Raw genomic sequence first — 26,016 nt, 5'->3', positions numbered from 1 at the left:
CCCCGGCGCATCCCCTTAAAACCTTTTCCTTGTTCCAATCAGCAATTGCCACGATGTCACTATTAATTGGCCACTCTCAATGACTCGAGGTAAGGCGATCGGGTAACCACACCTCTCAGCGCGTACAACTCCATATATAAAGTTGTCTTTTCTCTCAAGCAATGCCTATGCCAAGCATCATCTTATAATGGTGAGAGCGGAGCCGCTTCCCACACGCAGTGAGCAAAGTATCTTTGTGGTTTGCATGTGAGTTTCTAATGGAGAGAAAGGATAGTGAGGAGCAAAGAGAAGTGGGCAGGGCGGAAGTGAGGGAGGATTCAGAGGGCAGCAGTTATGGGGAAGTCCCAGGGTAAGTGGAAATAGAACAGGGGGTCAACAAGGTGTTTGCATCTAAGAAGCACTGGCTGTGTGGTTTTGATATTTTAGGCAGAACAGGAAAATACATTTTTCTTTCTCATTGCCAGAAAAGAAAAAGCAGTTTTAACTTTAAGGGAATGTTTACAAAAGAGAGTCCTGTTCTGGAATAAAGTTAGAGGGCTGTACCTGTTGTGCTTTCATGGGAAGACAAAGCCAAAGAAACCTGAAGAGAAAGAAGGGACTTAGTGTTAAGATACTGGAATATGAAACTGAGTCTCCATGGCTCCACAATGTGTGCAGAAAGAGATAGTGGATCATGTGGGAGTGAGGACAGTGTAGACCAGTGGTTAAACCCGAGATGCACAGTGAAACTTACATGTGCCCTATCCTTCGGCTTCAATTTCTTGAGGTCGTGTACCCAGTCATAAAATTATTTTTGCATTCTAGAATATTTTATGTGAGGTAGACCAGGAGATGTATGAATGGCCCATGCTTGGTGAACAGAATAAAAAAAAATAATAGAGTGGAGGAAACCTTGCAGCCCTACACTGTGGAAGGGAGTCAGGCTTTTGAAACACTGATCTCATAGCCGCTTTCGACAGGCTAGATGGGAGAGTGCGACTTCCTGTGTCTTTGAGCTGCCGCCATGTTGACAGCGCACCACCTGCTGTCAGGGGCCTGAGCAATGCAGATTCAGCACCTTTTCTTGAACTCTCTTGATTCTTACCCCAGCCCTTACCCTCCAACATCTCTCTGCTACATGAATCTCTCTTTTATGACAGTTCTGCTGAGGAATGGGTACATTTTAAGTTCATCAAGGGAACACATTTTCTATGATGTATCCCGGGATGTGGTTTGGCCTTAGATTTTGGTTCTTAATCCACCACGTGATGGTTTCCTAATAATGCTATGACAACAGCAAACATTCTGGCTTAAATAAAAATTCTGTTTTCTCATCCTTGAAGCTAAAAGCCAGTGATCAAGGTATCTTGTGGTGGCTTTCTTACATCTTCGCTGGGGTTTGTAGATGGCTATCTTTCCTTTTCCACAGCTTTCCCTTCTGAATGGAATGTCTGTCCCTTCTGTCATCTTCCACTGCTGCCTTCGGCTTGCATGTTTGTTTTGTTTGTTCATTGTTGGGTGGATGGATGGGTGGTGGAGAGAGGTGGGTTTCAATATTTCCATCCGATGATGCCTTTGAGTAGTCCAGCTCAATAGTTTTAGCACTCAGAGCTGAATCTTCTACAGACACAAGTCACGGTGGATAAAGGCCCATTTTTAATGTAATCACCTGTGTCCAAATACATTCACCTTCTTAACTATTATGGGTTAGGACTGAACATGAACTTGAGCAGTAGCTGGAGGCATGCAGTCCCGGCTACTTGCTCATCTCACATGTCAATGCTTGCTGTAGAGTTTGAGTTTGCCTAAAGGGAAGGAAGCCTAGATGTCTACAAAGGGTGGAGTTAAAGTCATCAGATCAAAACTGCAACCATGGCACATGGAATCAAGCAAGAACTACACACAGTTACATCTCTGTTGGAACCCTAGAAGGCTGGGTACTTTCCCTTGATTATTCTCCCTGTTCTACATTCAGCCTCTTTCTCCTCTGGTGTATTCTGCATACAGAAACCACACGGAACCCTTACAAATTCAAATCTGGGCACAACAGAGTCTTTAGCATTGCCTGAGTGATTTCATTCCTCAACCACCAGTCTCCAATCCCCAATGTCATATCTGCCTCGGATCACATTCCTGGTCATGGCTCTTCCTGTCACATGCCCTGGGCAAGGCTATCTTTCTTGATTGGCCACCTTGTCTACAGCCATTATGCTGCCTTCTGCCTACTCAGCTCTTAGGTACTGACTGGCCCATTTTTCTTCAGAATTCTTCCCTGACCTTCAACCCCAGACTGTTATCCAAATTAAATGCCACTGTTCAAATTCTTATACAAGGGTTTTTTGTTTTGTTTTGTTGTTGTTTTCTCAAATAAAAGTTATCATAGTTGCACCCAATCTGTTACTTTATTTCAGTATATTCTCCCACTGGTTTTTCTTTTCTTTGATTTTCTTTTTTCTCTTTTCTCTTTTCTTTTCTCTCTCTCTCTTTCTTTCCTTCTCCTCTCTCTCTTTCTTTCTTTTTGATTGTTAGCTGGTTGTGTAGGTAGATGAACAAATAGATGGGTTGATGGGTGGGTGGGTAGGCAGGTAAACAGATGGGTGCATGGATGTTGGGTAATAAATTGGTAGGAGGGTAGATTTATTGATGGGGGAATGGGTGGGTGGGTAGATAGGTAAGTGGGTGGATGGGTAGGTGGGTGGATGGATGGGTAGGTGGCTGATGGGTGGCTGAATATATGGATAAGTAGGTGGATGGATGAGTGGGTGGGTGGATGGGTGGATATGAAGATGGGTAGGTGGGTAAAAGAACTGAGGATGGGTTGGTGGGGGTTGGATTAACAGGTGGATGGGTGAATAGGTGGATGTGTGAATGGATGCAGTTTTATGATTAGCATTCTGTGAGATTAGTAAGTAGCTTAGCTTGGTTTTCTCAAAACTTGGATCTGTGCCCTTGAGTCGTCAGTTGAATTCTTCTGCTGAAACCAGGTGGTTTCTTTGTTTGGTTTTGTGTTCTAGATAGCAACACTCTTTATATCTCAGGGTAGCCTCAGTCTCTAGAGTGCCTGGATTATAAGTACATGTTCAGCAGATCTTTCTTCTCTCAGTATTGGATTTACTGATTTTAGAAGGCGAGTAGTCTTAAAAGAAAAAAACACTAAGAAATCAGAAAACAGAATGTGAGCCTGTTTTGCTTTGTTGGCTTCTTGGAAAAGGATGTAGAATGAGTCCTCCTTTCTCTGAGAATTTCAGATTTTAAATTGAGGAGCAGAACCTCCCTTGACTGACCTAATGGCATAAACTAAGACAGAGCTTGTAGTTCTACCATGTGCTAACAGAGCCGACAATATTCCTGGCCACACTGTAGAATTTTCTCTGTGTTCTGGAACAATAGTGGCTTTTGCTTATGCTAACAGGACTAGAAATAAAACTTTGTAGGGTCTCTCCTTTTCCTAAAAGAAAAAAAAGATGTTACTACCTTTATTTTATTGTGTGTGGAGAAGAGGGAACATGTTTCATAGCCCCCTCTGCAGAGATCAGAGGGCAACCTCTAAGGGTGGGTTTCCTTCTTCCACCATGTGTGTTCTAATCCTTGAATTCTGGGTCTTGGGCTCTAAGGCAGGTGCCTTTAGGTGCTGAGGCATTTCACTGCTGCTACTTTTAAAAGTCCCATTCTCTTTTTCTCACTCACCTTTTCTCCTTGAGAAGTCACTTTCTCAACCACAAAACAGAGATGATTGGACAATGTTCTTGGTTCTCCTGGGGCTAATATGTAATGTCAGGGTTTTATTGCTGTGAACAGATACCATGGCCATGGTAACTCTTATAAAGAATATTTATTTGAGGCCAGCTTACAGGTTCAGAGGTTCAGTCCATTATCATCTAAGCAGGAGCAAGGCAGCATCCAGGCAGTCACTGAGCTGGGAGAACTGAGAGTTCTACATAGTCATTCAAAGGAACCTAGGGGCAGACTGACTTCCATGTGGCTGGGAGGAGGGTCTCAAAGCCCACTCCCACAGTGACACACTGTCTCCAACAAGGCCACACCTCCCAGTAGTGCCACTCCCTGGGCTAAACACATTGAAACCACCACACTTAGCAAGCAAGAGAAGGTGCTGGGTTACATAAAGATGCCCCTGGCAGCTGGACTCAAAGTATTAGCAGCTTCAGAGTCACAGGAGAACTTGGTGGAAGTGTCTGCTCTCCCATGATAACCCACTGATCCCATAGGCTGATAGAAGGCTTGGACAGCCATCTGTAAACTGGGTTCACAAATACTGGAACATGCCCGCAGCCCTCTCATGTAGGAGAGGCATCACCCTGGTGTGTCAGGACCGATTCTCAGAATTATTTGGAAGATCTGTGTCTTACTTCATGTTTCTGTTGCTATAGTGAAACACCACAATTAAAGCAACTTAGGGAGAAAGGGCTTTATTTGACTTTCACATCACAGTCCTTTGAGGGAAGCCAAGGCAGGAGCTCAAGCAAGGCAGGAACTTGTAGGCAGGGCTGATGCAGAGGCCATAGAGAGATTCTGCTTACTGACTTGCTTCCTCTGGCTTGTTCAGTCTGCTTTCTTATAGAACCTCAGGACCACCAGCCTAGGTATGGTACCACCCACAATGGTTGGGCACTCCCCTATCAATCACTAATTAAGAAAATGTCCCACTATACCAGTGGGGGAATACATAAATAAAGTGATGGACTGGGCACAACTATGACAAATTTCATTTGAAGAAAAAAAAAAAAACATTTACAGGAATTTGAACAGTGGCATTTTATTTGGGTAGCAGTCTGAGGTTGAAGGTCAGGGAAGAATTCTCTGAAGAAAAATAGGCCAGTCCTACAACCCTACCTTAAAAAGGGAAATTTTAATCGAGGTTCTTTCTTTGGGATGACTCTGACTTCTGACAAGTTGACATGAAACTAGGTAGCAGAGTCTGCAGACACTCAGACTGAGAGAGAAGAAGGCAGAACCTTCAGTTCAAGGTTAGAGTAGTGGGTCAGTATAAAGCACCTGGGCAGAGGGCACACCCTGTTTTTCTTTGTACCTATTTACAGGGTCTAGAATGAGATGTCACACATAGTAAACCTTCATCAATTGTTTGTGTGTGTGTGTGTGTGTGTGTGTGTGTGTGTGTGTATGATGTTTACTCTCATAAGGGTGTGGATGTGTGCTCCCATGGGTGTACATCAGCTTAGGCATGTGCGTGTGTGTGTGCATGTTTACTCCTGTAGGGGTGTGTGTGTATCTGTGTGGCATGTTTACTCCTGTAGAAGTGTGTGTATGTGTGTGTGTGTGTGTGATGTTTACCCTCATAAGGGTGTTCATGTGTATGTGTGCTCCCATGGGTGTGCATTAACTTGGGCATGTGTGTGTGTGTGTGCATGTTTACTCCTGTAGGTGTGTGTGTGGCCTGTTTGTTCCTGTAGGTATATGTGTGTTCATGTGTATGTATGTGTGTTCCTGTTTACTCTTGTAGGGTTGTGTGTGTATCTGTGTGGCATGTTTACTCCTGTAGGTGTGTGTGTGTGTGTGTGTGTGTGTGTGTGTGTGTGTGTGTGTGTGCATGTGTCTTTGGGTACATATAGTCCAGAGGACAAACTCAGATGTCATTCCTCAGATGTTTCCCATGGTAACCTTGCTTTTGAGTCAGGGTCACTAACTGACAACAGCTCACCAAGTAGGTTAATCTGGCTGGCCAGGGAGCCCTAGGGATCTGCCTGCCTCTGTCTTGCTGGCACTAGGATTATGAGCCTGTCCAACTATACCTGGCTTTTCATGTGGTGCTAGGAATCAAACCCAGGTCCCCCTGCTTTTGTGGTAAACACTTCACCCTTATGAACTGAGTTATTTCCCCAGTCACCCCTGAGAAACTCGATGACTAAATGAAGTACTTCAGGTTTTGCTGACTCACTTGGATAATCACAATGTACAGGAAGACTGAATTGACTGATCACCACAAGCCAACTCTAACCCAGAGAGCAGTTCACTGTCACAGAAAACCACAGTAGCTTCAGCCCAACTCAGAGCTTAGATCAGTTCTTCTAGAAGCCTGCAGTATTACAAACCCCATCAAAGAAAGATTCAGTGTCCACTGGGAGAGGAGCTAGCTTATATTTGTATGTAGTAAACTGTAACATGTGTTTTGAGAATGTGTCTCTGTCTCAAAGGACAAACCTGCATTGTGTTTCACTTGGAACATCACCCTGGCCATTCCTCACCGATAGATGTGATCCTATGTCATCCAAGAAATCCGAAGTTCCTTTGACTAGAAAGAAACATGCCTCCCATTATTATTTTACTTGCAAGCTATACATGAATCTTCTTTGATAACCATCTCTTCAAAGTAAAAGGACTATCTCCAATTTATATTTAAAACGGTGAACATCAAAGCTTTGATTGAAATGCCAGTAGGGTGCACAGAAAAAAAAATTCTTCAGGGTTCCAGAAACCTCGAATAGAGTCTGAAATTACAGACATTTTATTCTAGTTCTTTCTTTGTTGTTTTAAAAACGTTCCTGTAACTTAAAACAATTTGGTGGGACCCTCCACTCTCCCGGTGGCATTTTAGAGCCATGCCATAAACCTCTTAAAGCAGACGTTTATGGTGGGACTGTTGGTCATCAGGGACTCCTAGCTAGTGAGTGCAGCAGGTTACCTTGCCTGTGAAGATGAGCATCTGACCCCCAACATAAATCACTGAGTCTGAAGTCACAAGCCCCAGCTTTCTGTTTCCTATTCCCAGAAACATGAGACCATTTGCCCAGGAAAATCACACAGAAGTGTTTTTGAGAGACCACCGAAACCTCCGTAGGCCTGGAGAAGGGATTTGGGGGTGGGGTGGGGTTGAACATTCATTGAGCTCCAACACCTGGGCACCCAGACCCTGTTTAATAAAGCATTTAGTGTCCCCCGTGGGCTAAAGCGCATGAGAGAAGTCTGCACATGCGCAGAGGCCCTCATGCACGCTTGCATTCCCTCCCTCTTCAATCAACTCCATTTGCTTGTCTTGGAAGCTTGCTTCCTTTGGTGACTTTTAACCTGTGGATTGCACTGTGCTTTGCCCTTTCCTCTGGAATGAACAGACTTTCTAAATAAGTCATTGCCATTCTTCCGTTTTATTCATCAATTAAATAAAATCCACCAATTTATGTGTTTTAGACAAATACTAGCCTACTTGGTAACAACCTATATAAATAGTAGGTTTAAAATAATTCTTCATGTATTTTCTCCCATTCAAGTACTAATGAGGCCAGACAAGGTTAGGCATACTCAGGGTGGTTTGACTGTACACTTTTCATGTATTTTCTAGAAATGACTTTGAACATCAATGGATTTTTTGCTTTATTGTCCAACTGGAAAGTCTTGTTCTGTATCCTCTCCCACCTCCTGAAATATAATGAGAAACAGAGATTTACAGTAAAATCAGCAAGGAACACAGCAAGATTTTGCAAAATGTTATTAAGTAAACGCTAGTGTTTGCTTCGCTTGCAAATGTTTGATTGTTTTTAAATGACCACCAAGTCAATCAAACTGTTTTATTTCTATTGTTTGGAGTATGTTTCAGCTATATCTACCTTGACTCCCTTGATGCGTCAAAACAAAACAAAACAAAGCAAACCCTGCCTTGTATTTTTCAGCATTATTTTAGTATCTAAGACACATGGAACCAAGAAATCAAATGTGACCAAGGAAAATCTCTCAAGGGTAAATTCAGTGATTAGCAATCTCCCCACTGCAGCTGTGTCTGCATGGACACAGGTTACAGCTGTGCTTGCTGACACTGAAAGAGTGAGTCTTTCTTTCCGTAATTGTAATTCCTTTTCCAGTGGCTGGGCAGATGTGACCCACGGGGAAAAGTGCTGCTGATGCTGCCAGCTTTGTCCTCTGTGTATTTCTCTCCTTCCTGTTTCACCTGCCACTTCCTGCTTCGTGTGTGTGTGTGTGTGTGTGTGTGTGTGTGTGTGTGTGTGTGTGTGTGTTCTCATCATCCAACAGGCATGATCATGGGTGGAGAAGACAGAGCCATCTGTTTCCCTCTGGATATACTCAGAGCTCCTCTGTGATCAACCAACTAGTTGTTCACCAACCCCCAAACACACCCCTCTTCTCAAAGGTTATAAGAGATAGTATATTCTGGAGCCAAACATGAGCAGCCTGGGAAAACAGATTCGGACCACTAAAATACCGTGTTCCTGTGTAGCTGCTTCTATGAAGTTTTCACATAAACAGAACAAAGGAAGCCATAAATCAAGCTATTTTTCAAACCTGTATCTGGAAAGCTCAGAAAGGCAGGTTCTACGAAAGCAGAGAAAACTTTGCTATAGTCCTCAGATGCTATCCAAAAGTGGCCAGAGCCCTCTGGTTGGTGGAAGCAAGTGGTCTGCTAAGTTAATACATCCAAAAGTTTCCCACCGATCACAAGGTCATAAGGATGTTAGGTCAGACACAGATCCAGGCAAGAATTGGATTTTGAGGGAGCTGTTTGCAGGCTGGAAACACAATTCTGGAAAAACAAACCAACAAACAAACCTTTTACCCACATGAAACTGCATTTGGTGAACTGAAGTCCCAAGATATTTGGATCTGATTAATGCTTTCACCCCCTTCCTGCTCTTACACAGAAATTAGGAGAGGATGAGGGGAGCTGTTGAACATCCTGAGGTGGTGGTTTTTCAGGCCAGTGACTGATGCTCATCAAGAGAGAAGACACACTTGGAACTCCAGCTCTTTATTGCTTGCCTTTTAAATTTGAGGCACTGCAGTTTTGCAGGCTTCCTTCCCCCAGCTTTCTGTAAGTTGGTCTGTTCCCTTGACTCTCTACATCTTTGTGGTGACAGGTCATACTTCTGCCTGGGTTAGAAATCATTTGTTTGTATCGCTCTCCCGTACATACATCGTATTTGTGTTTTTCTATACTTAGAAACTCGAGGCCTCTTCCTGATCCATGAAATATATTTGTTCATTTCCTATTATAGTTCATCTGATTAAAACGCCTTTGGTTCCCTAAATACCAACAACTATTTAAGATGCTGTGTCATCGAGATGTACATGAACAGAGGAAGTCTGCTTTAGTGAACTGATACTTTATTGGTTTATGGAAATGACTAGATGTGATAAGCAGTGGAATATCAAATAATATCAAATTACTACAGTGTCACAAGATCAAAATAAAATGTAGGACTGTGATTCAGTATGGGACCAAGGGACCAGAGCTGCGGGGACGGCTCTTTGAATAAGGAATATTTAAATATTTAAGTATGCAAGTGATAAGAAGAAATCTCTAGGGAGGTGGTAAGTTAAAAGCAATTCTGCTAAGAGAAAAAGGAAGTAAAATGGATCTAGGCGGGGGCAGATTTGGCAAGTTTGGAAAACAGAAAGCTCAGTGATTAAAGCACAAAGCAAGAGGGTGCCGTAACTATATCTAAGAATAGAATATGACTGCAGCTCCAAGAAATTAATTAAAACCTTTTGGAAAGTCCTGATCTTCAAAGTGTACGTTATGTACTGTGGTGGCAATGACAGGACTCTAGTGTTGTCCTCAGGCCTCGTAGGATAGGTAAGTTCTCAGGCACTGGCTCTAAGCATACCCAAGGTTCACTAGTCTCCCAGGAGGCCTTGGATTCACACTGGGCAGTTAGGCCAGGAGTTTTCAATCCTGAGCCCTTTCAGTAGTAAGCATCCTAGACAAACAAGACTTTTCTAGACAAACACTTTCAGATCTGAATGTGTTCTTCTTCCCCATGCCAGAGACAAGAACACCAATTCGGAAATGCCCAGAGGACCTGTCTTCAAGTCTGGTTACAGGGATGAGTCTGTCTTTCTTGACTCTATTGCTTAGAAGAGAGCAAGCCATTTTAGTTTTACTTTTCTAATTTCTTTAACCAGTGGTTTTTTTTGGTTGTTGGTTTTTTTTTTTTTTTTTTTTTTTTTTTTTTTTTTTTTTCTGGAAACCTCAGTTTGGCCTAGAGATAGAATTAGATCAGAATGCACATAGAGAAGAGTGTCGCACACTCTCAGGCAACACATCTTTACTCAGGGAATCTGAAGGAGAGAGAGATACTTCCTGTATTGAGTCAGAAGAAAAGCCATTTGTTTTCTTGCCTGCTTTTTGAAATATACATTTTCTGTGGTTATTTTTTGTTTCTCTCTCCTTAATCTAGGCGATGGACGTAGGTTGAGCATATTATTCATTTCTCCATTGAGGAGACAAAGATGAGCTGCAGTTCCCGGAACTGTGGGCAGAGTCACAGGAACTGACACCTTGATAGTGAGATGCATGAAAGGCTGGTGCGAGGATGCTCGTGCCACCTGCAGGTTGCAGGGACAAGCAGGGGCCAGATGCCTCAGACACAGAGCTGAAACAGGCAGAAAATAAGGAAGAATTACTCAGATTTCTTCTCTTTTAAAAACTAATCATTGGGGCTGGACCGCTGTGTGTCATGGTGTGTGTGGAGGTCAGAAGACAACTCTCCAGGAAGTGGTCTCCTCCTACCCCTTGTCAGGCAGCCTCCCCCCCTTGTTTCTGTTGCTCATCCTACTCAGGCTAGATGACCCATGAGCTTCTAGGTCGTTCTCCTCTTTTATCCGAAGTTCAAGGTCCTCATTACCTGCATGGCGAGTCTTAAATAAACGGGCATAAAAATCAAGAAACTGACATAGTCACCTTGTCAGTAAGAGTTCCAGGTGACCTTGTATCTCTTTCTGTCCTAAGATCTGGCTCAGGGCATCTTGTGTAGTTGTACCTCTCCTGCCTGCTCAGGTCTGTGATAGTTCCTCTGCCTTTTAAAAAGTTAATTAATTAATTAATCAATCAATCAATCAATCAAATTTGTCTTCTCGATAGTCCTGCTTCTAAGTTCTAGAGAATCTCTCTGTATCTGAAATTGCCTGATGCGCTCTCCTTGATAGGACCTGCATCTCCAATGGACTTTTGAGAATGATGCCCTTGAGATGAAGGGCCTTTCTTGTCATCCCATGTCAGGGTATATCAGTAGAATCATTTAAGAACATCTCTCCAATTAGGAACCTGTGGGGTAAAGACAGAAGGGAGCCTGAGAGAGATGAGACAAATCAATCTACGAGCTCAGAGGGATGATGGGATGCAGGGTCATCGGTAATCCTCAACTTGACTCAACATAGAATCACCTGGAAAGAGAATCTCAGTGAGGGGTTTCATATATCAGTTTGGCCTGTGGCCATGTCTGTGGTGATTGCCTTAATTACGTTGATTTCTCTGAAAGGCCCAGCCTATAAGGGACAGCACCATGCCTTATAATCAGATCCGAAACTGTAAGAGAGTGGAAAAACTGAGCTGAGCATAAGCAAGCAAGGGAGCATGCTCAAAAGCATTCCACTCCGATTGACTGTGTATGAGGCATTACCAAAGTTCCTGCCCTGACCTCCTCACAGTGATGAACTGGATGTAACCTTGAATTTTAAGCTGAAATAAACCCCTTTGTCATCTAAATTGCTTTTTTTGGGGTCAGGATATTTTATCACTGCAACAGAAATGAAACTCAAGACAGATGGCGAGGCTGACGACGGTGGTCTATCTTCTCTAAAACATCTCAATAGAGACAGGAGGAACAGCTTCTAGTCCAGGTCATCTGCTAACCAGTCCTCAGGGAGGATGCCCATGGCATTCACATGTTGATTTAAAATAAAAAACTCTGTTATGGAGAAAATGATATCTAAGACAATTTTCAACTCTTTTGTACTGTGATGCATTTTTTATTTATTTAACTTTTTCATTATTGTTTGGAAAAAAAAATGTCTTTTGGTCAAATCCATACCATTTCGACCCACTCCTATAATTCTTCCCCTACAATCTCTACGTTTTTCTCCAAAATTTAAATGTTCCCTGCCCCCCCCCCCTTAAACCCACTGAGCGAAGTTACTGCTGCTTGCATGAACATGCGGCTATAGGGCCATCTGCTTGAGCTTGGGTGTCCTCTCACGGACCACATCCCTAAAGAAAACTGACGTATTAATGGAATTCTTAGTGTGTCTGGGCATGTGACCAAGTGATAAAGCCTTTTCTCAACATACCTGATGCCCCAGGCTTCATCCCTAACATAGCAAAACCAGATAGCGTTCAATGCCATGGATTACCCACAACCCCGTTGATGAGAGGAATGAGTTGTCATAGTCAATAGCCAAGATGTTGTGGAGTGTAAAGAGAACAGGCCACTGCTTTCCTGATTGGTATGTGTCCTAAGAATGGCTCGAGACTAACTGGAACAGAGCAAGTTGCCAGTCAGCCTAGCCTACTCGGTGGGTAGACTCTGTCTCTAAGAAAAACCATAAATGGATAGATAGTGCCTGAGGAATGTCACGTAAGGACTAACCTCTACCACATGAGTGCACATGTGCATACATGTGCGCACACACACACACACACACACACACACACACACATACACACACAGGTACAAGCCTAAAACAGATTTTTAAAACTTTTTCCTTGTCCTGGGGAATCACTATGGCTCGCTATTTTACAATGGGTTAAGAAGCAAATGACGTCATTTAATTTTGAAATGCCAGAAAAAACACACATTTTAGTCATTAAAATACCTCTGATAGCTTTGACGCTTTGCGTAAATCTTACCAGAAATGAGGATGTTGGGCTCCTAAAGTTGGATGCTCCAAGTCACCAATTGTTTATCCAGTGCCCGTGATTGCAAAACCCCAAACATTTCCCAAGAGCGGAAACCTCTAATTAAGCATAGCATGTGACAGAGTAGATTTGTTTTTAAATCCATGGCTTATAATGCTTAATGCTTTCAGATCTTGACCTGAGAGTACTCTGTTGAGGTGAGAGAGTTAAGCTGAACATGGGTTTCCACGAGACTTCCTTTCTCTGTGTGTCAAGCCTGATCCAGAACATACTGTTAGTGCTCAGTCAGGTTCTCTTGTGTCATAGTTTGGCTGTGGGAATTGTGTGTGCTACAAAATCAGTTTCCTTCCGAAGTAGTGATTGTTTAGAAGAAGAGGAAGAGGAGGAAGAAGACAAATGAGGAGGAGGGGGAGAAGTAAAGGGGAGGTGGGAAGAAAGAAGGAAGAGGAGGAGGGAATAAAGAGGGAGAGGCACCTGAAGCAGCAACAGTAGAATCCTTCAGTGTGTTTCAAATGACTGAAGTCAGTAGTTCTAAGTTGTGAGACAAGAGAGAAACAGGACTTTGAATGTGTGCTTACCTCCAAACAGCAGCCCTAAGAACCCCCCCCCCTGAAGCTTTACACAGTGCTGGCACCTCCTAAGAACCTGGTTAAATCCTTGTCAGGTGAAGGGTTGGCCCCACCCAGGAGCCTTTCTGCAGGACACAGAGGGGCTCAGCTACTTCCTAGAAGAATGGAGTCACTGTGCTGAGCCAGGATGGCTAGAAGGGGCTTGTAAGGGCAGTTGCTTCCAGCACGGACTTGAGAGCATTCCTGTCAGCTTCAAGCCTTGCATGGGCCGGTTTTCAGAGAGCTTCAGCTGGCAGCCTCTTGGAGCACTTAATTGTGAAACTTGAGAAGAAAATAGGCGTGTTCTGGCTAATATGGGTATTCACCTACAGGTCTCACTTTTGTTCTTGTTTCCAGAACATTACCTCTGCCCCTTTGCCCCTTTAGCAGCTCCTAGAGCCCACCCCCCCCCCAACCCATTGTTGTTGCTGGGGCAACTTTGCCATGTTCAGGTGTGCCTCCGTGTATCCAAATGAAATTGTCACTGCTAAGTGATACAATGTAACATGCTTTAATGCTGCATGCTGACAGCCATGGAAAAGTCTTTGATTGCATTTACTCTCTAACGGTTCCCAGCAGACATCTTCTTAGATCTGAATGAACCCAAAGTGAGCCATCTCTGCTGCTACCTTTGTGTTCCTAGAAAGAGCACCCCCCACCCGCCCCCAAATCAGGCCCCCCATGGCTGTAAAATGGCGTTAAGAAAAGATGATGATCCTATTTAGAACCCAGAAGGGAAGACTTGAAACTTTCAAACCAGAGTAAAAATAGACTAGGCACGTGAAGTGGATGGCAGCCCGTTTTCTTTTTAGCTTGTTCTGTATTCCCCAAATCAGCAATTGCACATTGTAACCTTCAGCTATGTTTGGTCTTCGTTTAGAATTATATGTCATTTTAGGACAAAGAGAAAGGATTTGATTTGTGGGGCTTTGCAAGCAACATTTAGTCTCCTCTGTCTGTTTTCTGCGTGAGCTCAGTGAGAGACTTAACAGAGAAGGGACTCTCAAGGCGTGAGCCTTCTGTCTTTAACTCCAAGAATGAAATTCCCTTAATATAGCATCTGTGGGAGTTAAGATCCCCCGTTTCCTCTCCCATTCATGTCTCTACCCAGGAAGAATCTTTTCCTCAAAGAGGTAACAGGGAATAGATCTCGTGTGGGAAGATAGGGAAACAAAATTAGAATTCTTTTGTTCGAAGAAAAGGAAGTTTCCTACTTTAAAAAAAAAAAACCTTATAGAAACAGAAAGCATATAGTTAGTTTGATAATTCTTCTCATTAAATAATGGATAAAATTTTCTTTCTCCCTGTGTTTATATATATTTAAATGTATATATTTATTATATTTAAATTTTCATTTATGGAGTTGGAGAGATGAGTCTGTAATTAAGAGCATGTACTGTTCTTCCAGAGAACATAAGTTCGGTTCCCAGCACCTACCTGGTGTGGCTTATAGCCTCCTGTAACTCCAGCTCTGGGGGAATCAGACTCCTCTTTTTTGCTTCCACAGGTGCTGTTCACACACACACACACACACACACACACACACACACACACCCCACACACACTTTAGTAAAAATTTAGTTAGTCTTTAAGTTGTTGTCACTAATTAAAATTGAATATCGTGGATCTGCCTGGGGATGGGGCTCCATCAGTAAGGCATTTGCATTGCAAACACCAGGACCAGAGTTCAGTCCCCAGAAGCCATGTAGCAAGTCAGCTGTGTGGTAAGCACCTGTAGTCCCAGCTCTGGGTAGGTGGAGACCAGCAGCTCCCTGGGACTCTGTCCAGCCCAGGCTGCTTTGTGAGTTTCAGGCCAATGAGAGATCCTGCCTCAAAAAACATGCTAGATGACAGCCAAGGTTTTGCCCTAGTCTATACACACACACACACACAAACACACACACACAATTATAGAAACAACAAAGACCACACACAATTTTTTTTTTTTGAAAATTATTGGAAATGTACCTGAGTCATGGCAACCATTCCAAGATTAATGTCATGCTGAGAGGGCTGAAAATTTATCTTTCCTTAGGTTGTACATGAGATGGTGACATTTTACACAAAAAAAAAAACCCTCATATTATGAATACCTAGTAAGTAAAAATTAAGAAACAATAGGAAAATAGACAAAATTCTAAAGTGAAGAAAGTATACACTTGCATGGTTTTAGATTCTTGCTACATGTGGTAGCACCAAATAATTGTCTCTCGGTATCTTTTACACAGCAACTTTACAATAAAAGTGCCATGGTGCTGAGAACTGTCCCACTGGTCCCTGCCACAGGCAGCAAGCTATTCAAATAAAGTTTATCATCTTCACAGTGCAGCTGAGTTGTTACAGCACAGACCTTAAGCATGGCTGGATGTTGGTCCACTTCTCGGCTCCATCCACCACTTACTGGAGAAGTAAAGTTTACCTTCTCCAGCCTCTGTGCCCTTGTTGATATGATCTGCCTCTCAGGGTCATATCATTCTTCAGTCATTCAGTCATTTGATGAACATCTGTTGTGGTGTTGCTTTCAACTGCAAAGAGGCCTGTGTGGAAGGAAGAAAATGTCTCAGATTATCTCCATGACATCCACGTGGGCAGCACTGTGGGGACAAACCTCGTGGGGGAAGGGAGGTCCGGCGGCGGGTCCAGGGCTCGCTTCCAACACTGCCGGCCGGTGAAGGGTCCCACATCCACGCAGCCACTGCGCGCAGGCGGTGGCAGCTGCAGTTCAGGGTTCTAGAAGTTGGCAATCTGGCGGCGGCAGGCCCAGGAGACACATGGAGTTTCCCAAAGCTTTTAGTGTTCATAGCTTAATGAATGGGTATAGGTGGTATGCACTTCCCCCAAAAGCCAGGCTCACCTGGCCTTTTATAGGGAGGGGGAAGAAGGGAGGGAATAACTTAATTAGCTACACCCCTGGCCTTTAGATAACTCATTAATATTTAAATATCTGGAGGTGGAGACTTGTTAATCACGCCCTCTACCTGTGTCCTATGTGATTGATGGGCACAGGTTAAATGGAGTTACCTCATCCAAGGCCCAACACAGCACTACATGGATGAGACATGGAACATTAGTAACCTCACAGTGTCTTGTCAGTCAGTCCCCCACAGTAGCTATGACAATAGATGATAGTCCATGTACGTACGTCAAAGCAAGCTTGTCTATCTCTGTCTTGGTTACCCTTTCTTGCTGAATTTTTTTTTATAAGAAGAACTCGACAAAAGTCTATAGTCTCACGTTCACCTCCCCATACTTTTCTCCTCCCCAGAATGGAGTCTACGGAAAAATGTGAAGTGGTAATTCAACATTTTAATGGAAAATATCTGAAAACACCACCAGGCATCCCAGGTAAGAAATTCCATTAGAAATCACTAAAAAGCACCTAGACTTATATAGGCTCTCGTTGAATCATTTACATCCTGTTGGGTGCTGGACAAGAGGGAAGACTGTTGCAAACGGGAGCTTGTTTCTTTTTTTCAAATCTGTGTGTATTGTGTAGAGTGTGTGGTGTATGCACACGTGAATGTGAGTACACACGTCCGTACACTCACATGATAAGGTTAAATAAGAATCCTGGGTGTCTTCTTATCAATCTCCTCTTTATCTCTTGAGACACTGTTTCTCACTGAACCTCAAGCTCGCCATTTTGATTCTACAGTTGGCCAGGGAGCTTCAGAGATGCACCTGTCTCCGCCCCCTAGCGCATAACCACGCCCAGCGTTTACAGGGATGCTGGGGATTTTAGCTTTAGCCGGCGTCCTTGTACAGCAAGCACTTCATCCACCACGCCAACTCTCCAGCCTAGAAACGTGTGTGTTCCAACACAATTTAATGACTTGCTCCCAGACTCTCTTGGTGATTCCTCATTGGCCGGTGTTTGAATCTGTGCTGCTGATTCCATGAAGTGGATTAGAAGAAAAACAGAGCAAAGTGCAGGTGTACTTGAGATGAGGAATGCTTGTGACTCTCAACGTGAGCGCTGACTCCTTCAGCTGCCATTTACTAAGTGGCTATGCAGTGATATTCATAGAAGAGCTGAAAAACTCATGCCGGACCCCTAACAGCACTTCCCACTTGTGAGAATAATGTGCAAAGACAAGTAAGCTCTTAGAAACTTTATGGCGATTTGACAGCCATGAAACCCGAGTGCAAAAAATTCATATTTTACAATAATATAAGTGACACTTTGAGAAATTATTAAAGGCTTCCAATCTATACTATCCAAAGCATTTTATATTTTCCCAAGGCAGACATCTTAAGATTTTTATATGCACTGTAAAAAGATACCACTTCATGTTATTAAGAGTTACATTTAACATAAAACATAAAATATATCATGTCTATCAGAGTTATGAACACCTCAACTTAGCTTAATCTGGTAGGGTGCAAGAAAGAAATGTATTTGCTGTTGGACAATCATGAGACTTAGGCATGGTGGTTCATGCCTGTCATCCCAGCACTTAGGAAGTGGAGGCAGGGGCATCAGAAGTTCAAGATCATCTTCAGCTACTTAGAGACTTTAAGGACAGCCTGGGCTACTTAAAACCCTTTGTCTAAAAATAATATTGCATATTAATACATTAAAAACAGGATTAAATGAAGTGCTGTACTGAGAAAATTATAGTGTAGGAGGAACTTTCTAATGTCTCTTGGTTACTTTATTGCTCTTCAAAAATGGACTGTTTCAGTAGGAATAAGTACATATATATTATATATGTACTTACATATATACATACATGTATGTATATATATATAAGATATATGTATATTAATTTACATTCTGAGTTTCAACATCCTTCAGAGGGTTTGGAAATTTGAGTCCTAAATTCTGTAAAACAGAGTGATGTTAACCTAGAGGAGAAAATATAAGCAAAAGGAGAGAGATTTTGGTGTGTGTGTGTGTGTGTGTGTGTGTGTGTGTGTGTGTGTGTGTGTGTAGCGTGTAGCGAAGCCTTTGCCTTGACTTGGTTAGCTTCCATGCAGAACATCCCCTGGGAACTGATTACGTCACGATCCACTTGGAGACATATGGTGTTGTTAAGAAAGACAGTAACAGTTTTCTTCTCGGCATGGAAGCTGTCTTTGCATTTTGGGAGAAATACTGTAGGCTTTTTTTCCCCTTTTAGTATAAATAGACATCTTAAGACATTCTGCTCAGAACTATCACTGAATAGAGGAGGCCTGTGTGTGTGCTTGCATGTGTGCTCATGCGCACATGTGTGTGTGTGTGTGTGTGTGTGTGTGTGTGTGTGTGTGTGTGTGTATGTGGTGTGTATGTGGTAGGGATGTGTGGGTGTTTGTGTGGTTTTATTTTTTTGAAACAGAGTCTCCTGCTGCAATTTGGTGAGTTTAGCTGGCTGATGTCTCCAGGGATCTGCCTGTCTCCCCCTTTCTAGAGCTAGAATTACAGACACACACCGCCACGCCTGACTTTTACATGCATACTGGGTGTCTGACCTTAGGTCCTTGTAATTTCATGGCAAGCTCTTTACTGACTCAGCCATCTGCCCAGCCTCTCCATTTTCCTCACCTTAATCCCGGTTTACCCAGCAGATGTCTGTGTACACCAAAGGTGCTGAGCTAGGTGTGGATCACATGATTATGTTAAAAGGTTAAACAATGGAGAAACAATCATTAATTAAATTTTGAGCGCAGACTTTAACGTTATAGGTATCTTCCTTTGAGAATTCAAAGGCATGCTAAAATCCATCTTGACCTGACAGGTTTGGAAATATTTAGTTTGGGTTTCCCCAAATGTACAGGTAATTAAAGCAATTTGTTGCTAAAGACAAGGAAAGTTCCTACATAGCCCTAAACGTCCCAGCATCCTTCCTGCATACACAGGCATCGACAAAGCACCTTTTTAATAGCATAGCTACACCCAATGGAAGCATGGTGCATAGCAAGAATTTGCTTGTGAGTTTTTCAGCCTCTTGTTATCTCATGGGAGCAAGAAAACCAACAGCTTGTTTCAGTTAGAAACACTTAGAGATGGAACTTTATGCTTCAGAGGCCTTCTCTCCGTAGAAGAGAAATGAATATGCTATGTTGGTCACCGGGAGCTCACAAATTTGCCTTTATTTATGCACAATTCTGGAAGTCAAATAGAGTTTAATGGAAGTTTCAAATGCTAAGTGAAGATGTTAAATCTTCAGTATGTAAATCTGATGTGAAATACAAGAGAACCTTGTAAGAAATGGGGTGTTTGGATGGTACAATGGAAAAGTGTCCCCATAGGATATGGTGTGGATGCCTTGGCAGGTGGGATCAGATTGGGCATATGGTGCCTACTTGGATGGATACTCATAGCACTATGTTGATCCATCTGAAATATTGTTTTCAGAACTCACATCGTTCTGCATGTACACATGTGTGTAGACACACATGTGTGTGCCTGTGTATATGTCTCTGTGTGCGTGGTGCACACACACACACAAGTGAGTGTTGTTGCCTCAGGCTATAGCGTACATGGGGAGGTTAACAGATAGCCTCTGTGGTTAAGCCTTCCTTGTCTTCCATCTTGTTTAAGACAGGGTCTCTTGTTTGTGGCTGTGTGCTCCAGACTAGCTAGTCTGCGAGGTTCTCGGTATCCTGTCTCCACCTTCCATCGTATTGTTGACAAATTGTGACCACAGACACTCATGCGACTCTATTCTGTCTTCACATGGGTTGTGGGGAGAGGTTGAATTTGGGTCCTCATGTGGAAAGCTCTTTGCAAGTGAGCCTGGTAGCCCAGAAACTCATCAGGTAGTCAACTTTTCTCTTCCCTTCCAAAGACAAAGTATTCAAGGTTACTAGGAGTTCTTATATATAGCAGGACAACCTCAGATCCACCAGTGATATAAATGACACAGAGGCTTATTAATATTTTAAAGCTTAGGCCTTTCAGCTTGAGCTACTGCTCAGCTACTTTAACAGACTAATCCTGGCACTATGCCCCACCACAAGGACAGGTCTACCTCTCTGCTCCTTCCACTTCTGTGTCTGCTTGCTGAATCCCTTGGTTCTTCTTCCAGAGTTCCTATCTCTGCCGGGAAGTCCTGCCTTCTACTTTCTACCAGCTATTGACTGTCAGAATGTATTAAAGCCAATCAGGTACAATCCTAGGCTGCCTTAGGCAGGTGAGGAAGGAACAAATATTTACAAAATAGGAGACTGGAGATAGACTACTAGCCCTCCGTCCATACAGAATTAGCATTAGAATACACAGAGAGCTTCACATAGTGTGCCCCAATACTTACAGTACAGGCAGGAGAGTCCTTGGAGTGGTTTCTTTTACAAAACATTTATTATTTTTATTTATGTATGTGTGCTTGCTAATCTGTCTATGCATGTTGTGGGTGGGGGCGGGGTCTCATAGAAGCCAGGAAAGTTGTTGGATCCCTTAGAGTGGGAGTTACAAGGAGCCGTAAGCCACTGTGAGTGTTAAGGTCTGCACTTGGGTCCTCTGATAGAACAGTAAGTGTTTGTAAGTGTTTGTAACCATCTGTCTAGCCTGTTTCCTTTGTTCTTTCTCTGATTAACCAGTTTTCTAACTCTTTTCGATAGAATACTTGAGACAGCCTGTTCTTATGGTGGACACACTAATAGTTTTTTTTTTTTTTAATAACATTAATTGATCAGCCCTTCTTGAAACAAAAATAGGGATGCGTACAATCAAAACTCACTGTACAGAATTCTCAGATAACTGATAATAGGAGTGCAGTTCAAAAGAAATTGATGCGTCCACTCTCCTGCTTTAGCATAGTTCAATGTGCCTGGAATCAGAAGTCCCTGGCTTTGTGGAAGTGCACATGGATGCTTCCTAAGCGGTGATATTTAAATCTCTGTGTGAGGAAGCCATGGTCACGCACAATGGCCTGAGCTCACTGTGTCCTAACAGGGCAGTGGGTACCATCAGATGCTGAATCTTCCATCCTCCTGTCTCAGTCTGTGTGAGCTCAGAGCAGTCTGTACCAGGTCACATCACTCCCTTCTTCTGAGGGTAATTTGGGGACGCACATGCTTGCTGAGCTCACACATGGCATTTTTACTCTGTCACTCTTGGCAATGATGATGACCCTTATAGGATCATCTGTGTGGCTAATGGCTGTATCCAGGCATCTGTGACCCCTGTGGTGCCATTTCTAGAAAGCATCAAGAAAAATAACTACTTGAATACCAAGCCTTGGCATCGTTTTCCATTTTAAATTCAGAACCATTGTTACTAAGGACTTCTGAAAGGCTACCATCTAACGTTGGTCTCATTTATGGAGCCAACACCATTTGTGCTTGACTATTGTGTGAATCATTTGCCCATTAAATATCAATTACACTGTTGTTAAGTTTCTTTTTGTAACACACAACAATGCTATTTTGAAGAGAATGATGTAGATGCCAACTTTTGATCATCCCGGCTCTCTCTATACAGCCAGGAGCTTCCCACTGAGTCATAAAACGTCTAATGTGAATGAGTAAATTATGCGTCATTCCATTCACACCTATTAGAGAATCCCCAAATGGCTCAAATGGATCAGGGAAAAGGAAGAGCAAGGGGGTGGGGGAGCAGATAGATATGTATAGATAGATAAGTGTAGGTATAGATAGATGATAGTAGATAGATAGATAGATAGATAGATAGATGATAGATGATGGGTAGATAGGTAGATAGATAGATAGAATAGATAGAGATAAGTAGATAGGTAGATAGATAGATAGATAAATAGATAGATAGATGATAGATGATGGGTAGATAGATAGATAGAATAGATAGAGATAAGTAGATGATAGATAGATAGATAGATAGATAGATAGATAGATAGATAGAATAGAGATAAGTAGATAGATAGATAGATAGATAGATAGATAGATAGATATGCTAGATATGATAGATACAAATAAGTAGATAGATGATAGATAGATGATGGGTAGGTAGATAGATACATAGATACATAGATAGATGATAGATAGATAGATAGATATGATAGAGATAAGTAGATAGATATATAGATAGATGATATTGCTGATTGATAGGATAGATAGAGATAAGTAGACAGATAGACATGATAGATACAAATAAGTAGATAGATAAATAGATGATAGATACATAGGTAAGTAGATAGATACACAAATAGATTGATAGATACATAGATAAGTGGATAGATACATAGATAGATACATAGATAGATAGATACATACATACATACAAACATACATACATACATACATGCATACATAAGTAGATAGATAGATAGATAGATAGATAGATAGATAGATAGATGGCAAGATCAAATGATAGAGCATTAGGAAACCTGGTCAAGGAAGCTAAAAAAAAAAAAACCCAAACATTTATTGTTACCAATAATCTAAAAAGGTGAGGCCAGCCTCCTGGGTTGAACAGAGCCAGCCGTTTGAGCATCATATCAGTATTATTAGCAGAAAGAGCTCCTGCAGTATACACTCCTTCCCCTAAAGAGCAAAGACAACACAGTGTTCCATAAATGTTGCATGTCCTGTGTATCGATCTTGATGTTTCCTGGACAAACTAAATGCTCATTAGTTGCTTGCCTGCCTCACCCCAGATATATCTATGTCTTGTAATGGATTACACAGCTATGTTGGACAGCCCCAAAGCGTTTCATTTTCAATGAGCTGGCAAAAGCAAAGCAAAGTTCCCAGATACTTCAGGGCCCTGTAGGACATGAACTCAAAAGGATCACTTTGAAAGAGGCCCTGGAGCGATGTTGACCCATAGTGTGAAAAGGCTTCCACATGTAAGGACACGTATTGATGAGCACAGGCTACATACTGCATTGTAAGAGAATAAATCATGTTCTGCTCTCAGACAAAACTTCTGCCTGTGAGCACATATTTGTGTCAGCAAAGCTGTCTTTCCAGAGAGGATGGAATAATCCATTTCTATTATTAAGATTTTCTTATTCTTAGATAATTGCTCCTAATCCCACCTGAACTCCAGGAGATCCAGGAGAGTCGAAAGAGCTTGCTGTATTATAGAACACTTTACATTTTAACAGGTTTTGTCCACAACAGCAATTTGGACACTCTAAGAACCAGAGAAATCCTATTTTCTGTGACATAAAACTTGTTTATCCTTTATCTCCTTGAGGTGTTGACATAGTAAATTCATTGTTTCATTTTTTTGAAATAAGTAACAACATGTCCATTATGAATGTATATGAATACTTTATGAGAGTGTCAGAGAAAATTTTCTAAGAGTGGCTTTCCTTCATTAAAAGGAAATATTGGGCTGGTTAGATGGTTTAGTGGGCAAAGGCATTTACTGACAAGCCTAAGGATTTGATCATCAGGAGTTTTCACACACACACAATAATCCAACTAAGTTAAATAAATATTTGTTTAAATGTATCAACAGTATATTTAAGTACAATGTACACTGAGATAAAAGTTTAAAATCTGAATCATGAAAAAACAACTTAGGAATGCTTGTGAGTAGGAAGTTCTGAAGACCGACAGCATCAATGTTCCCTTTGGGCTTCACTCTAAGTCCAGAAACATAACTCTAGTCAGGAAATATTAGGCTACAGGGTTGAAAAGATACAACCGTATTGCTAGGCTCACATGCTACCTTGCACTGTGAAGGAGGCCCTCACATGGGGCTGGCAAGATGGCTCAGTGGATAAAGATGCTTGCACCAAGGCTGACAACCTGAGTTCAATCTCTAGAACCCACACTACAGATGTTGAGACACATGTGCACACATGCACACATGTATGCATGCATGTACACGCACAAAGTCCATTCATAAATGAAAATAAAACTCAGATGTAAAACAGACACTGTAAAAAACATTCAAGCCAAATTTTAGACAGTAAGTGGACTTTAGGAATACTTAAGAGGAATTGTTTGTTTTTCTGGTCTTTCATTTTTTTTTCTTTAACTTTTTAAAAATTTGCATGCATATCTGTGTCTCGTGTGCATGCACTGACTGTGGAAGTCAGAAGAGGTTATTAGATCCCCTAGAACTGGAGTTACAGATGCTTGGAGCTGCTATGTGGGTGACAGAAGTTGAGCCTGGGTCCCCTGCAGGAGCACTCAGTCCTCTTAACCACTGAACTATCTCTCCACCCCTTAAATCTTTTATTCTCTTCCTTTAAGATGAATTCTCACATTTCTCAGGCTGACTGCTGGTCTGGACCTCATTACAGGGCCAGTAATGATGTTGAGGTTCTGATGCTGCTGTTCTTGCCTCCAAGTGCTGAGAGTACAAATGTCTGCAGAGCTGGGACTGGAACCCAGGGCTTTGTTGGAAACACTGAAGAACTACATTTTCATAAGAATTCTCGTCTTTGGTGATGGCAATGCTTTCTAGATTATTTCTGTTCATTAAATGCATACTTGGCCCATCCTTTCTTAGTCCTTTATGGATCATACTGAACTTAGCAATGGTAAACATGTAATTGGTAAAATAGAAAAAAAAAAAAGACAAGGGTAACACAATTGCGAACTGGATAATATGTTTGATAGAAAAGGCATGGATTTATCTACAAGAGATCCCAAAGGAAAAGAAAAGCAGAAGCCTGTGCCTCATGCCCACCCTCTTCTGTCATCTACACTTTCAGTTACAAATGACAATAACCATCTCCAAGTCCTCTAACAGATCTCACCACGTATACAACACTTAGTTTCTCTCCTTCACCTCAGAATAAAATTTACCAGGGCTTGCTCAACCACCCCAGGCCTTATACAAACCCTGGAGAGTTGTCACCCCCTAGGATAGCCCTACACTAGTGGGATTGACAGGACAGTTTCACATATACTAAGCAAGGACTGTGGCATTAAGCAGTATCCCCAACCTTATTTTACTTTTTCAGTTTGAGACAACATTCCATGAAGTTGTCCAGATTAACTTTGAACTTACTCCGTAGCCTGGGCTGCCCTTGAATTTATGCAACTTGACAATAATAGACTTACTTCAACTGACAGTTCCAAGACACAGTCCATCATGACTGGGAAGTCAGGTCAAGGTGGCGGTTGCCTGAAGTAGCAGTTCACATCGCATCCATAGTCAGGAAGCTGAGAGTGGTATATGTTGCTGCTCAGCTCATTTTTCCACTTACGCAGTCCAGGATCTCAGCCAGGGAATGGTGCCGCCCATAGTGGACATGTCTTCCTATCTCAATTAATACTCAGATAACCCCCGACAGGCATGCCCAGGAGCCCCTATCCCAAGCCATTCTAGATTCTGCCACACAACATTAACCATCATAACTTACTACTACCACTCTTCCACTCTGTGTCAGCCTTCCTGTTAGCTGGAACTTGAGACTTGTAACACCAGGCTCAGAAAACAAAACCAAACAAGTATCTCATGAAGTGCGTCGAAGTTTCTTGGCCTATATTTTTGTGTCATGACTCAATGCCATTGCTTCTCTTTGCCAAAAGAATGCTACAGCGCTTATTATCAATAAATTGTAGTATTATCTTATATAAATTTTAGTTGCTATACTACTGTTAAAATTCTAGTGGCTATATGTACCCAGAGTCTGTGTGGGCTCTGGTTATCACATGAAGTTGAGTCAGAGAAGCATATGAAAATCTCATACTCATCTCTGTAATCATGACCATGTTCGTTGCTTACTTCCAAAATAGTAACTACATTTAGGTTCGGGCACATTTCCGAATTGAAGGTTTGACAGTAAAGCCTTCCCAAATCAACAGTAAATTGTTAATTTGTTTCTAAGACAGTGTTGGGTTTTGCCTCCTGTCAGTGCTTCTAATGAGTAAGCTATTTAGTGTCTGCCCAAGGATGGCTGATTAGCAAGCAAAGAGAGTTGAGTGGCTTAAGACCAATTA

General features: G+C 42.2%; 1 protein-coding gene across 11 annotated transcripts in view; it reads left to right on the top strand.

Moving 5' to 3' along the window:
- Rbms3 (RNA binding motif single stranded interacting protein 3) overlaps positions 1-26,016 on the top strand; it is a 767,889-nt gene that overhangs the window by 526,062 nt on the left and 215,811 nt on the right. For all 11 annotated transcript variants that reach the window (XM_076917936.1, XM_076917932.1, XM_076917931.1 and 8 more), the window contains exon 6: positions 16,472-16,551. In XM_076917936.1, the coding sequence (XP_076774051.1) occupies positions 16,472-16,551 (80 nt within the window). The remainder of the gene's footprint in view (positions 1-16,471; positions 16,552-26,016) is intronic.

This window comes from Arvicanthis niloticus, chromosome 21, assembly GCF_011762505.2.
Source record: "Arvicanthis niloticus isolate mArvNil1 chromosome 21, mArvNil1.pat.X, whole genome shotgun sequence".
In the NCBI taxonomy this organism is placed as follows: domain Eukaryota; kingdom Metazoa; phylum Chordata; class Mammalia; order Rodentia; family Muridae; genus Arvicanthis; species Arvicanthis niloticus.
The sequence above is the reverse complement of the archived record's forward strand: the minus strand, read 5'-3'. Positions and strand labels throughout refer to the sequence as shown.